The 15,034-nt window shown below is 40.9% G+C and overlaps 1 protein-coding gene across 5 annotated transcripts in view; it reads right to left on the bottom strand.

Moving 5' to 3' along the window:
• ARNT (aryl hydrocarbon receptor nuclear translocator) overlaps positions 1–958 on the bottom strand; it is a 66,946-nt gene extending 65,988 nt beyond the window's left edge. For 2 of the 5 annotated variants that reach the window (XM_061407677.1, XM_061407684.1), the window contains exon 1: positions 768–958. In XM_061407677.1, the coding sequence (XP_061263661.1) occupies positions 768–792 (25 nt within the window). In that variant the 5' untranslated portion in view covers positions 793–958. The remainder of the gene's footprint in view (positions 1–767) is intronic. The other 3 variants (XM_061407659.1, XM_061407668.1, XM_061407689.1) reach the window with 2 other exon arrangements.
• Between the last annotated feature and the right edge of the window lie 14,076 nt (positions 959–15,034).

The following is a 15,034-nucleotide window of genomic DNA, read 5'->3' as shown; positions in this document are numbered from 1 at the left end:
TTTTAATGTTCAAGCTCTCACTATAGAAGAGATGTTCATTGAGACACAGCATGAACTGAACTTAAAGAAGGGGGACAACCTCGACCCACCTAACAAGATTTCAACCTGGGGTCCCGGATGCTTGCTGTTGGCAACATTTATCCTGAAACTCAAACACTGTACACAAACCTCAGCCTTCAGCAGCTTATGACACTAGAGGCACCTCTTAATAATAAACGCAAGTTTCAAAGAACAGCCCCCTCGGGGGGGAATACAGGTTTGTTTGTTTGTAAGAAACAGTATAAATTCAAAGATTTTGAAACTTTAAAATCTAAACGTTTGGAAGTAACATCTCAGCTAAACGGCAACGCCGTCCAGCGTTTATAAGCCCAAACTACTTTTAAAGTAAAACGAGCCACTCTGCCCAGTTATTCGGCATCAAGCAGGTCTACAGTGGGCAGAGTGTTGAAAGAGCACAACGCACACCAGAACGCCGCCACAAGAGTGCAGGCGGGCCAGCCCCGCGCGGACTGGCGCTCCACCAGAACTCCGGGCAAGGAATCCGCAACTAGCACCCACCTGCTCCCTCCCTCTACCTCGGGTCTCCCCCGTTTCCCCCGGGTCCGGCCCCTCCCCCAGGTTACTCCCCTCCCCCACCGCCCCATAGCCGCCCCCGCGCGCCCCAGCGCCCTCAGCCCCAACTACGGCCCCTCAGCCCGGGTCTCCCCAGCTGCCAACCCCTTCAGCCCCTCCTCCTTTACAAGCAACCCAGTCCTCCGTCTCCTCACCAGGGTTAGCAGCAGTCGCCGCCATGGCCGTAGATGCCACTGCCGCCGCACCACCCCCCCCAGTGGGAGGAGCCGCCGCCACGGAACCGGGGGGGAGGGGGAGGGAAGAGCCACTCCCCAGACGCGGCGCCGTACTGCCGCCACCGCTACCGCGGAGCCCAAGATGGCGGCCGCAGCAACCCCCACCGTCCCCGGCCCCTACAGCGGGGAGAGCCCACGTCTGAGGCGGGGTCAGTCTCAAAGCCAGCCTCCTCGGGAAAACTGACCAATGAAATCCAAAATCTGTCAGAGGGCGGGCTGGCCACTGAGCCTCCAGCCCGTCCTGTGGAGGAGGGTGGGCGAGAAAGAAGTCCAGCTGTCTTCCTAATCCCGCCTCTTCTGAGTTAGAGGTCAATGATCGTGTGACGTCAATGAAAAACAATTTTACTAAAAAGCTTCCCTGGGTGGCGGATTCGCCTGGTTGGCCGTTCTGCATAAGATTTATTTTGTAAATATCTTTTAGGTGCTCTAATGCGTAAAGTTCACTTAGTGATTTGTACTCTTTTCTAGTTTTTTCCTCTTTTAAGGACCTTTGTCCCCGGCAATAAAAGTTCAGTAAGTTTTGAGTCTCTGCAGGAGACCTAGGTTCAATCCCTGGCTGAGGAAGATCCCCTGGAGAAGGAAACGGCACTCGAGTACTCCCACTCCGGTATTCTTGTCTGTGAAATCCCACGGAGAGAGGAGATATGGGCTACTGTCAATGGGGTCGCAAGAAGTCGGACACGACTTAGCGACTAAACCACCACCATAGAACTGGTAATGTGAGACGATCTGGGCGATTATGGTCTGGTAACCGACAGCCAGAACAGGAGGCAGTGTGAAGCATATAACTTCCTTTGATCCAACGGGACAGTGAAAGGTTTTTAGTAGAGAATTGATGACTGCGCAGATTTATTTTCAAATGACAGGAAGCATTGAGCACTTTTGAGCTAGACATGGTCCAAAATGCTTTATAAGTATCTACTCATTTAATTTCACATAGCTTTCACAAATTGTCTAATGTAAATTTAATTCTAATTTTAACAGAAATCCCATTATGCTATTGAGCATCTTTGAATTCTTACAGGTTGTGTATATACTGCAAAGATTACATAGATCCATTTCTCTCATTTAGTTATCAGTATAGTTTATCTCGACCAAGATAGCTTAACGTAATTTGTATATTAGTGTTTACATTTGTTAAAATTAAAATTTTCTTTGTTACCACTTTGTGTTTTATTTCCAATTCACCAAAAACAGAAAAATCACTCACTCAAAAGAAATACACTGACACATAAGAAGTAGTGATAAAAAAAAGTAACAAGTACTTCAAAATTGCAAAGTAATGCTAACTAGCTATTAAACAAGATTGCAATGCAGATATAGCATATAAATTATTATGTGGCTTTAAATGTGGTAAGGTTCATCCAAGCAGCAATAAATTAAAAAAATAGTAACTAGGAAGTACAATTATAGATATCTAAATATTGGATTTTATTGGGTTAGCACCCATTTGTCCCTTCCCCACTACTCCTTGACTATTAGGAAATTTTGTCAGTGACTTGGAAAGCCAACAAAGCTTTGAAGTCAATTTTGACCCAACTACGTAATCCCATTGCCAAGAAATGTAACTTTCTGGAATAAATGCAAAGTAATGTTTTCCAGAATGACACAGATGTTTTCAGGATAAAAAAATATCAAGTTACATCCCTCATTTTTTAAAAATGGTAAATGCCACTTTGTTTCAGACAAACTTGTGCAACTAGCAACAAAGTTAATAAATGTTTTGCAGGGAGAAAGTGTAATGGACTTTTTGCAAAATCCCTAAGCAAATATCCTACAAAATCATAGTATATACAACATGAAAGGGCACTATCTGCCCTGTACGTGGAAAGAGATGTTTATCTTTCCAGTGGGCATAAATGATATACACAATATGAATCATTTCACAGCATATATGCAGTACACAAAGGAAAATGCCCAGAAATTTCTTATTTAGTATGTCATTAAAAATTCAAGTTACAGAAAAAGTGAAATATAAAAACTTTTGTGAGGCATGAGAAAATCTGTAAAATGTAGGTTGTGATCAAAACTGATGGAGTTGTAGCTCTGGGTACACAAAGAATATTATCTCTACAATAAGCAAAATGTCAGTCCAATTTGTGTTTTATTCAGAGAACAGTTGGTAGTCAAATGGCATTTCTCCTGATTCTCATTCAACATAAAACAAACCAGTGAAAACTAAAAATTTATTACTATACATATAGTAATCAGTTCAGTTCAGTCGCTCAGTCATGTCCAACTGTTTGAGACCCCATGAATCGCAGCACGCCAGACCTCAACCAACTCCCGAAGTCTACCCAAACTCACGTCCATCGAGTGAGTGATGCCATCAAGCCACCTCATCCTCTGTCATCCTCTTCTCCTCCTGCCCCCAATCCCTCCCAGCGTCAGGGTCTTTTCCAATGAGTCAACTCTTTGCATGAAGTGGCCAAAGTATTGGAATTTCAGCTTCAGCATCAGTCCTTCCAATGAAATCCCAGGGCTGATCTCCTTTGGATGGACTGGTTGGATCTCCTTGCAGTCCAAGGGACTCTCAAGAGTCTTCTCCAATACCACAGTTCAAAAGCATTACTTCTTTGGCACTCACCCTTCTTCACAGTCCAACTCTCACATCCATACATGACTACTGGAAAAACCATAGCCTTGACGAGACGGACCTTTGTTGGCAAAGTAATGTCTCTGCTTTTGAATATGCTATCTAGGTTAGTCATAACTTTCCTTCCAGGGAGTAAGCATCTTTTAATTTCATGGCTGCAGTCACCATCTGCAGTGATTTTGGAGCCCCCCAAAATAAAGTCTGACACTGTTTCCACTGTTTCCCCATCTATTTCCCATGAAGTGATGGGACCAGATGCCATGAGCTTCGTTTTCTGAATGTTGAGCTTCAAGCCAACTTTTTCACCCTCCTCTTTCACTTTCATCAAGAGTCTCTTTAGTTCCTCTTCACTTTCTGCCATAAGGGTGGTGTCATCTGCATATCTGAGGTTATTGATATTTCTCCCAGCAATCTTGATTCCAGCTTTGCTTCTTCCAGCCCAGAGTTTCTCATGATGTACGCTGCATATAAGTTAAATAAGCAGGGTGACAATATGCAGCCTTGACGTACTCCTTTCCCGATTTGAAACCAGTCTGTTGTTTCATGTCCAGTTCTAACTGTTGCTTCCTGACCTGCATATAGGTTTCTCAAGAGGCAGGTCAGGTGGTCTGGTATTCCCATCTCTTTCAGAATTTTCCACAGTTTATTGTGATCCACACAGTCAAGGGCTTTGGCATAATCAATAAAGCAGAAATAGATGTTTTTCTGGAACTCTCTTGCTTTTTTCCATGATCCAGCGGATGTTGGCAATTTGATCTCTGGTTCCTCTGCCTTTTCTAAAACCAACTTGAACATCTGGAAGTTGATGGTTCACATATTGCTGAAGCCTGGCTTGGAGAATTTTGAGCATTACTTCACTAGCATGTGAGATGAGTGCAATTGTGCAGTAGTTTGAACATTCTTTGGCATTGCCTTTCTTTGGGATTGGAATGAAAACAGACCTTTTCCAGTCCTGTGGACACTGCTGAGTTTTCCAAATTTGCTGGCATCTTGAGTGCAGCACTTTCACAGCATCATCTTTCAGGATTTGAAATAGTTCAACTGGAATTCCATCACTCCCACTAGCTTTGTTCATAGTGATGCTTTCTAAGGCCCACTTGACTTCACATTCCAGGATATCTGGCTCTAGGGGAGTGATCACACCATCGTGATTATCTGGGTCATGAAGATCTTTTTTGGACAGTTCTTCTGTGTATTCTTGCCACCTCGTCTTAATACCTTTTGCGTCTGTTAGGTCTATACCACTTCTGTCCTTTATCGAGCCCATCTTTGCATGAAATGTTCCCTTACTGCTGCTGCTAGTGCTAAGTCACTTCAGTCATGTCTGACTCTCTGCGACCCCATAGACAGCAGCCCACCAGGCTCCACTGTCCCTGGGATTCTCCAGGCAAGAACACTGCAGTGGGTTGCCATTTCCTTCTCCAATGCATGAAAGTGAAAAGTGAAAGTGAAGTCACTCAGTTGTGACCAACTCCTAGCGACCCTATGGACTTCAGCCTACCAGGCTCCTCCGTCCATGGGATTTTCCAGGCAAGAGTACTGGAGTGGGGTGCCATTGCCTTCTCCAATGTTCCCTTGGTATCTCTAATTTTCTTGAAAAGGTCTCTAGTCTTTCCCATTCTGCTGTTTTCCTCTATTTCCTTGCATCGATCGCTGAGGAAGGCTTTCTTATCTCTCCTTGCTATTCTTTGGAACTCTGCATTCAATGCTTATATCTTTTCTTTTCTCCTTTGCTTTTCGCTTCTCTTCTTTTCACAGCTATTTGTAAGGCCTCTTCAGACAACCATTTAGCTTCTTTGTATTTCTTTTCCATAGGGATGGTCTTGATCCCTGTCTCCTGTACAATGTCACGAACCTCATTCCATAGTTCATCAGGCACTCTATCTATCAGATCTAGGCCCTTAAATCTATTTCTCACTTCCACTGTATAATCATAAGGGATTTGATTGAGGTCATACCTGAATGGTCTAGTGGTTTTCCCTACTTTCTTCAATTTAAGTCTGATTTGGCAATAAAGTGTTCATGATCTGAGCCACAGTCAGCTCCCGGTCTTGTTTTTGCTGACTGTATAGAGCTTCTTCATCTTTGGCTGCAAAGAATATAATCAATCTGATTTCGGTGTTGACCATCTGGAGATGTCCATGTGTTGAGTCTTCTCTTATGTTGTTGGAAGAGGGTGTTTGCTATGACCAGTGAGTTCTCTTGGCAAAACTGTATGAGCCTTTGCCTTGCTTCATTCCATACTCCAAGGCCAAATTTGCCTGCTATTCCAGGTGTTTCTTGACTTCCTACTTTTGCATTCCAGTCCCCTATAATGAAAAGGACATCTTTTGGGTGTTAGTTCTAAAAGGTCTTGTAGGTCTTCATAGAACCGTTCAACTTCAGCTTCTTCAGCATTACTGGTTGGGGCATAGGCTTGGATTACCGTGATATTGACAGCAAGCCAGTAAGGATAATCTTTGAGAAGAAACAAGCAAATGTTAGAAGACTGCTTTTATTGTGTGGAGGCCAGGAATGGGGAAGGTGCTCTCATAGTTTCTAAGCAAGGACTGGAGGACTTCTGGCGGTGGTCCATTAGTTAAGAATCCAAAAAAAAAAAAAAAAAAGAATCCACCTGCCAATGCAGGGGACACAGGTTCAACCCCTGGTCCAGGAAGACTCTACATCGACTAAGCCCATGTGCCACAACTACTGTGCCTGCACTCTAGAGCTCGGGAGAAGCCACTGCAATGAGAAACTCAAGTACCACAACTAGGGAGAAGCTCCTACTTGCTGAAACTAGAGAAAGCCTGCACTGCAACAAAGACCCAGCACAGCCATAGATGTATAAATAAGTAAATAAAATAAAGAAGGGCTGGAGTAAAAACCCCTTCTTTCCTATACAGATAATACTAAAAAAACTATTTTAATTTTTCTAAGTAAGCTTATCTGAGCAACATTTTCATTATTTTTATTAATCTTCTATTATTACTTCAAATTCTAAATGCCATGATTTTTAATGTTAAGAACAAGTATCAGGATTTTTGGAAGAAAATAAAACTTTTATGCAAATGCCTTTACTACCAAGAGTTTATTATTTCCCAACAATACATGATAATTTTCTTTCTTCATCAGAGAAAAAAATGGATGACACATTATTCAAAATATTTCAAACCACATCCAACTGCTGCAACTGAATGGAAAAAATGCTTTTCAGAGCTGAATGCAACCCATGTAAATTGAATACAACTCCTATTCTCTCCCAAGTTGAAATCTTCAACCTTTGAGGTTGCCATTTACTCTACCACTTAGGATCTAACACTACTAAAAGCTGTCTTTAATTAGAAGCTCCCCATGATGCTGGCACCCCACTTCAGTACTCTTGCCTGGAAAATCCCATGGATGGAGGAGCTTGGTGGGCTGCAGTCCATGGGGTCGCTGAGGGTCGGACACAACTGAGAGACTTCACTTTCACTTTTCACTTTCATGCATTGAAGAAAAAAATGGCAACCCACTCCAGTGTCCTTGCCTGGAGAATCCCAGGTATGGGGGAGCCTGGTGGACTGCCGTCTATGGGGTCACACAGAGTCGGACACGACTGAAGCGACTTAGCAGCAGCAGCAGCAGCATGATGCTAGATGGCTTCCCTGGTGGCTCAGTGATAGAGAATCTGCCTGCAACACAGGAGATGTGGTTTCAGTCTCCGGGTTGGAAACATCCATCCCCTGGAGAAGGAAATGGCAACCCACCGCAGTACTCTTGTGTGGGAAATTCCATAGACAGAGGAGCCTGGTGGGCTATAGCCCATGGAATCACTAAAGAGTCAGACATAACTTAGTGACTAAACTAAACAAACATGGTGCTAGCTCTATCTTAGATTCAAGTGTTCAGAATTATCTGGTAGTCACCAAACACTCATTGCCATATCTGATAAGCTCATTGTGCATTTAGATTTTCTAATTTTAGTAGAAATAAAAATTAAGTTGATTGTGAAACCTGACCTTTTACATGTCTTTTCTGCTTTCCAATATGAAACAATTACCACTACTACTATTAATTTTTTAACTATCACAAATTCTGGGTTAAGTTCATGGTAAGCCAGTTTTTTAAATTACTTAAAACGGTGATAAAATTATCACAGTAATCCAAGTCTATGCCCCAACCAGTAACACTGAAGAAGCTGAAGTTGAATGGTTCTATGAAAACCTACAAGACCTTTTAGAACTAACACCCAAAAGATGTCCTTTTCATTATAGGGGCTGGAATGCAAAAGTAGGAAGTCAAGAAACACCTGGAGTAACAGGCAAATTTGGCCTTGGAGTAGAGAATGAAGCAGGGCAAAGACTAATAGAGTTTTGCCAAGAAAATGCACTGGTCATAGCAAACACCCTCTTCCAACAACACAAGAGAAGACTCTACATATGGACATCATCAGATGGTTAACACCGAAATCAGATTGATTATATTCTTTGCAGCCAAAGATGGAGAAGCTCTATACAGTCAGCAAAAACAAGACCAGGAGCTGACTGTGGCTCAGATCATGAACACTTTATTGCCAAATTCAGACTTAAATTGAAGAAAGTAGGGAAAACCACTAGACCATTCAGGTATGACCTAAATCAAATCCTTGTGATTATACAGTGGAAGTGAGAAATAGATTTAAGGGCCTAGATCTGATAGATAAGAGTGCCTGATGAACTATGGAATGAGGTTCGTGACATTGTACAGGAGACAGGGATCAAGACCATCCCCATGGAAAAGAAATGCAAAAAAGCAAAATGGCTGTCTGGGGAGGCCTTACAAATAGCTGTGAAAAGAAGAGAAGCGAAAAGCAAAGGAGAAATGGAAAGATATAAGCATCTGAATGCAGAGTTCCAAAGAATAGCAAGGAGAGATAAGAAAGCCTTCCTCAGCGATCAATGCAAAGAAATAGAGGAAAACAACAGAATGGGAAAGACTAGAGACCTTTTCAAGAAAATTAGAGATACCAAGGGAACATTTCATGCAAAGATGGGCTTGATAAAGGACAGAAATGGTATGGACTTAACAGAAGCAGAAGATATTAAGAAGAGGTGGCAAGAATACACAGAAGAACTGTCCAAAAAGATCTTCACGACCCAGATAATCACGATGGTGTGATCACTCCCCTAGAGCCAGACATCCTAGAATGTGAAGTCAAGTGGGCCTTAGAAAGCATCACTACGAACAAAGCTAGTGGAGGTGATGGAATTCCAGTTGAACTATTTCAAATCCTGAAAGATGATGCTGTGAAAGTGCTGCACTCAAGATGCCAGCAAAGTTGGAAAACTCAGCAGTGTCCACAGGACTGGAAAAGGTCTGTTTTCATTCCAATCCCAAAGAAAGGCAATGCCAAAGAATGTTCAAACTACTGCACAATTGCACTCATCTCACATGCTAGTGAAGTAATGCTCAAAATTCTCCAAGCCAGGCTTCAGCAATATGTGAACCGTGAACTTCCAGATGTTCAAGCTGGTTTTAGAAAAGGCAGAGGAACCAGAGATCAAATTGCCAACATCCACTGGATCATGGAAAATGCAAGAGAGTTCCAGAAAAACATCTATTTCTGGTTTATTGACTATGCCAAAGCCTTGACTGTGTGGATCACAATAAACTGTGGAAAATTCTGAAAGAGATGGGAATATCAGACCACCTGACCTGCCTCTTGAGAAATCTGTATGCAGGTCAGGAAGCAACAGTTAGAGCTGGACATGGAAAAACAGACTGGTTTCAAATCGGGAAAGGAGTACGTCAAGGCTATATATTGTCACCCTGCTTATTTAACTTATATGCAGAATACATCATGAGAAATGCTGGACTGGAAGAAACTCAAGCTGGAATCAAGATTGATGGGAGAAATATCAATAACCTCAGATATGCAGATGACACCACCCTTATGGCAGAAAGTGAAGAGGAACTAAAGAGACTCTTGATGAAAGTGAAAGAGGAGGGTGAAAAAGTTGGCTTAAAGCTCAACATTCAGAAAAGGAAGATCATGGCATCGGTTCCATCACTTCATGGGAAATAGATGGGGAAACAGTGGAAACAGTGTCAGACTTTATTTTGGGGGGCTCCAAAATCACTGCAGATGGTGACTGCAGCCATGGAATTAAGACACTTGCTCCTTGGAAGAAAAGTTATGACCAACCTAGAAAGCATATTAAAAAGCAGAGACATTCCTTTGCTGACAAAGGCCCGTCTAGTCAAAGCTATGGTTTTTCTGGTAATCATGTATAGATGTGAGATTTGGCTATAAAAAAAGCTGAGTGCCGAAGAATTGATGCTTTTGAACTGTGGTGTTGGAGAAGACTCTTGAGAGTCCCTTGAACTGCTGGGAGATCAAACCAGTCCATCCTAAAGGAAATCAGTGCTAATATTCATTGGCAGGACTGATGCTAATGCTGAAACTCCAATACTTTGGCCACCTGATGTGAAGCATTGACTCATTGGAAAAGACCCTGATGCTGGGAAAGATTGAAGGCAGGAGGAGGAGGGAATGACAGAGGATGATATGGTTGGATGGCATCACTGACTGGATGTATGTGAGTTTGAGCAAGCTCTGGCAGTTGATGATGGACAGGAAAGCCTAGCGTGCTGCAGTCCATGGGGTCACAAATAGTCAGATACAACTGAGTGACTGAACTGACATAGGTCAATGAAACAAAAGAAAATGATTGCCATGAACACTGTTATGAGAGAATAATCAACAAGGCCTACCATGTAATTGTTCTGGAATGAAAGAAGGCTGTGATGTCAAAGAAGGCTTTTGAATGATATTGATGGTAATGACAGATGCCAACTGCAATTTCAGATTTGTCCAGTCGAAGTTGAGTAGTATTGGTTGGTGCGAAAAGCAGATTATAACGCTTATTAAACATGTGGAATCCTAGGTGGTGGTGGTTAGTTGCTAAGTTGTGTCCAACTCTTGTGATCTCATAGACTATAGCCCATCAGGCTCCTCTGTCCATGGGACTTCCCAGGCAAGAATACTGGAGTGGATTGCCATTTCCTTCTCCAGGAGATCTTCTTGACCCAGGGGTCAACTTGGGTCTCCTGCATCTCCTGCATTGGCAGGTGGATTCTTTACCCCCAAGCCACCAGGAAAGCCCTGGAATCATAGAACATCAGAAAATAAAACACCAATACAGTATACTAACGCATATATATGGAATATAGAAAGATGGTAACGATGACCTTCTATGTGAGACAGCAAAAGAGACACAGATGTAAAGAACAGTCTTTTGGACTCTGTGGGACAAGGCGAGGGTGGGATGATTTGAGAGAATAGCATTGAAGCACATATATTATCATATGTGAAACAGATCACCAGTCAAGGTTTGATGCATGAGACAGGGTGCTCAGGGATGGTGCACTGGGATGACCCTGAGGGATGGGCTGGGAAGGGAGGTGGGAGGGCAGTTCAAGATGGGGAACACATGTATACCCATGGCTGATTCATGTCAATGTATGGCAAAAACCACTACAATATTGTAAAGTAATTAGCCTCAAATTAAAATAAATAAAAAAATAACAAACAACAACAACAAAAAAGATATACCTGTTTAAATCACATGTAAATCAATGAAGTTAGAACATTCCTTCACATTCTACACAAAAATAAACCTAAGAAGGCTTAAAGACAAATGTAAGACATGACAGCATAAAACTTCTGGAAGAGAACATAGGCAAAACATTCTCTCATGTAAATCATAACAATGTTTTCTTAGGTCAGTCTCCCAAGGCAATAGAAACAAAAATAAATAAATAGGACCTAATCAAACTTATAGGCTTTTGTACATCAAAGGAAATCAAAGACAAAATGAAATGACAACCCACAGATTGGAAGAAAATATTTGTAAACAGCACAACCAATGAGGGCTTAATTTCTAAAATACACAAACAGCTTATACAACTCAATAATCATTAAAAAAAAAAAAAAAGATCCAAAATGGGCAGAAGACCTAAATACACATTTCTCCAAAGAAGATGGAGATGGCCAATACTCACATGAAGAGGTGCTCAACTTTACTAATTATTAAAGAAATGCAAATCAAAACTACAATGAGGTACCACCTCAAACTGGTCAGAATGGTCATCTAATTAAAAAGTCTACAAAAAAAAAAAGTCTACAAATAATAAATGCTAGAGAGGGTGTGGAAAAAAGGAAACCCTCCTACACTGTTGGTGGGAATGTAAATTGGTACAGTCACTATGGAAAATGGTATAAAAGTGAAGTCGCTCAATCGTATCCAACTCTTTGTGACCCCATGGACTATAGCCCACCAGACTTCTCTGTCCATGGGATTTTCCAGGCAAGAGTACTGGAGTGGGTTGCCATTTCCTTCTCCAGGGGATCTTCCAGACTCAGAGATCGAACCCAGATCTCCCGCATTGTGGACAGACGCTTTCCGTCTGAACCACCAGGAAAGCCCCAGAAAATGGTATGGAGGTTCTTTAAAAAACTAGGAATAGAGTTACCATATGACCCAGCAACCCCACTCCTGGGTACATATCCAGACAAAATTTATCATTTGAAAAGATACATGCATCCCAATGTTCATAGCTGCACTATTTACAATAGCCAAAGCATAGAAGCAAGTAAAGTCCATCAATAGATGAATGGATAGAGAACATGTGGTATATATCTACAATTGAATACTAACCAGTCATTAAAAAAGGATAAAACAATGCCTTTTGGACCTAGAGATTATCATACTAAGTGAAGTAATTTAGAAGGATAAAGACAAATATCATATGATAACACATAGACGTGGAATCTAAAATATGATACTAATGAACTTATTTACAAAACAGAGGCATAGAATACAAACTTATGGTTACCAAAGGGAAAGGGAGGAGGGATAAATTAGAAGTTTGAGAATAACACATATGAAGTACTATATATAAAATAAGCAACAAGGTCCCACTATAGTCCCTGTATAGCACCGGGATCTATTGATGTATGTATTCAATATTTTGTAATAAACCATATTGGAAAAGAATACATATATATGTGTGTGTAACAGAATCACTTTGTTGTGCACCAGAAACTAACACAGTATTGTAAATCAAATTTTTTAATGCCTGTTTCAGATTATGGAAGAAGGAAGATGCAATATGGAAAGAGCTAGGCAATGGAAGCCAAAGGAGTTTCAAGATAAAAGTTTGGGCAAAACATTGGATGTTCAGAGATAAGAATGAACAAATCTAAGGAAAATAGAAGGAAAGAAAATCACAGTTCAAGTGAATGAGAAGTGAATGCTGCTGCTGCTGCTGCTAAGTGGCTTCAGTCATGTCCAACTCTGTGTGACCCCATAGACGGCAGCCCACCAGGCTCTCCCGTCCCTGGGATTCTCCAGGCAAGAACACTGGAGTGGGTTGCCATTTCCTTCTCCAATGCATGAAAGGAAAAGTGAAAGTGAAGTTGTCTAGTCGTGTCCGACTCTTCGCAACCCCATGGACTGCAGCCTACCAGGCTCCTCCGTCCATGGGATTTTTCCAGGCAAGAGTACTGGAGTGGGTTGCCACTGCCTTCTCAGAAAATGAGTAAATACAGGCAGGTAGTTAGCATATACCACTTTCTCAAGAAATATGACAATTAAGAGAAAATAATTAAACATTAGTTGGGGTGAGACATAAAAATCAGAAATAGAAAAATATGTTTATAGACTGAGCTTATAGAAGGGGGCAAATTAAAAATGCAATAAAATATATGCTCAGGAAAATTAAGACTGGTCCTAACCAGGACAAAGAGATAGGTTAGGGCTTTGTGTGGAAGTGATTATTCTCAGAAAAATCAAGGCACTTTTTTACTGAAAATGTATACACATTTTGAACTGAAGAAAGAGAAATTGACAAGTCATATGCCATGACTTTGATTCTCAGCGAGAAATAACAATGGAAATTTCCACTGAGAATAAGAAGTAGAAATGGCGTTGGTTGTAGCTGTACAGCTATAGGTAATTGGTTCAGAAGTGTATGAATAAAGAAAGTATGATAAAAGGATTGTGAAATGCCCTGAGGTCCCAAAGTGGGAAGTCATAAATTCTCATGAAACTATGCAGAATTGTTATTACTTTCTCTGCCAATACTCAGAAGCCTAAGGAAAGAAAATGAACAGAGCAATTTACCCAGAATTGGAGAAATGACTGACAGATTAGTATCTTGGGTGGTGGTTCAGTGATTAAGAACCTGCCTTGCAATGCAGGGGTCATGGGTTTGGTCCCTGGTCCAGGAAAATTACTCATGCCTCAAAGCAACTAAGCCCATGTGCCATAGCTACTAAGCCTGCGCTCTGAAGCCCCCGAGTCATAACTACTGAAGCCTGGTCACCCTAGAACCCGTGCTCCAGAACAAGAGAAGTCACCACAATGAGAAACCTGTGCATTGCAACCAGAGAGTAGCCCCGACTCGCTGCAACTAGAGAAAAGCCCACATAGCAATGAAGACCCAGCCAAAAATAAATAAATATTTTTAAAATAAATAAAAGTGTGTGGGAGGGGTGAGACTGCTCAGGGAAATAAGAAAAGCCCGAAAGAAAAGAGCTTGAATTCTCAAAGCTAATGTTGATAAAGAGCAGATTCAAAAGTGAGGGAGTAAGAGAGGCAGAGGATAGGAACTGGGAACAGCACCAATCACAAAAAGTTATAAGTCAAAAGGATTTTAATACACCTATATTTAATATACCTGTATTTGTGTATATATATTCATATATTCTACAAATATTCTTCATGTATTCTACAAATATTCTTTCAATAAGTAAAAGATGAATAGCCTAGTCAAAAGAAGAAAAAGGACAGATTACAGAAAATCTACAAAAGATATACAAATAATAGAAATTCAAATATCATAGTATTTACAGAAATGCAAATTTTTAAGAAACTATTATTTTTGCATATTAACTAGACAAGCATTTCAGAGATAGAAAGTAACCTATATTTGTGATATGGTTAAAAAAAACAGAAATGAATCATAAATTGCTATAACCTTTTTAGTGTGTAATTTGGCAATACCTAATAATATTCTAAATGTTAATATCCTGTAATGCAGCATTTATATTTCCAACATTTTGAGGAATTTATCCCACAAAACATTTCTACAAGTACCCAGAGAAATATGTACAAGGGTATCCAATGCAATGTTGGTGTAATAATAAGAAATTAGAAACAACCCTTATGCCCACTTCAGGTATTTCTGTAATGGAGTACTTGGGTGCTCAGTAGCCATTTAAAAAAATGACGTGGATTTATATGTATTAAAATGGAAAGATGTTCAAGATTCATTGCTAAACGAAAAAGCACAAAATCATTATTTTGTAAATAATAATAAATTATGGTAAATAAAGAAATTTAACATACACATCCTATACAAGATTTTTTTATAGAACCAAATAAAACCTTAGAGGAACTATTGCTAAATTTTGCATGAAGTATATGTTCATGTGTAATATCTTCCCTGGTGGCTCAGAGTTAAAGAATCCACCTGCAAAGGGGGAGATGGAAGATCCCCTGGAGTGGGAAATGGCAACCTACTCTAGCATTCTTGCCTGGAAAACCCCATGGACAGAGGAGTCTGGCAGGCTACAGTCCATGGG

Source organism: Bos javanicus, chromosome 3 (assembly GCF_032452875.1).
Source record: "Bos javanicus breed banteng chromosome 3, ARS-OSU_banteng_1.0, whole genome shotgun sequence".
NCBI classification, from domain to species: Eukaryota; Metazoa; Chordata; class Mammalia; order Artiodactyla; family Bovidae; genus Bos; species Bos javanicus.
The sequence above is the reverse complement of the archived record's forward strand: the minus strand, read 5'-3'. Positions and strand labels throughout refer to the sequence as shown.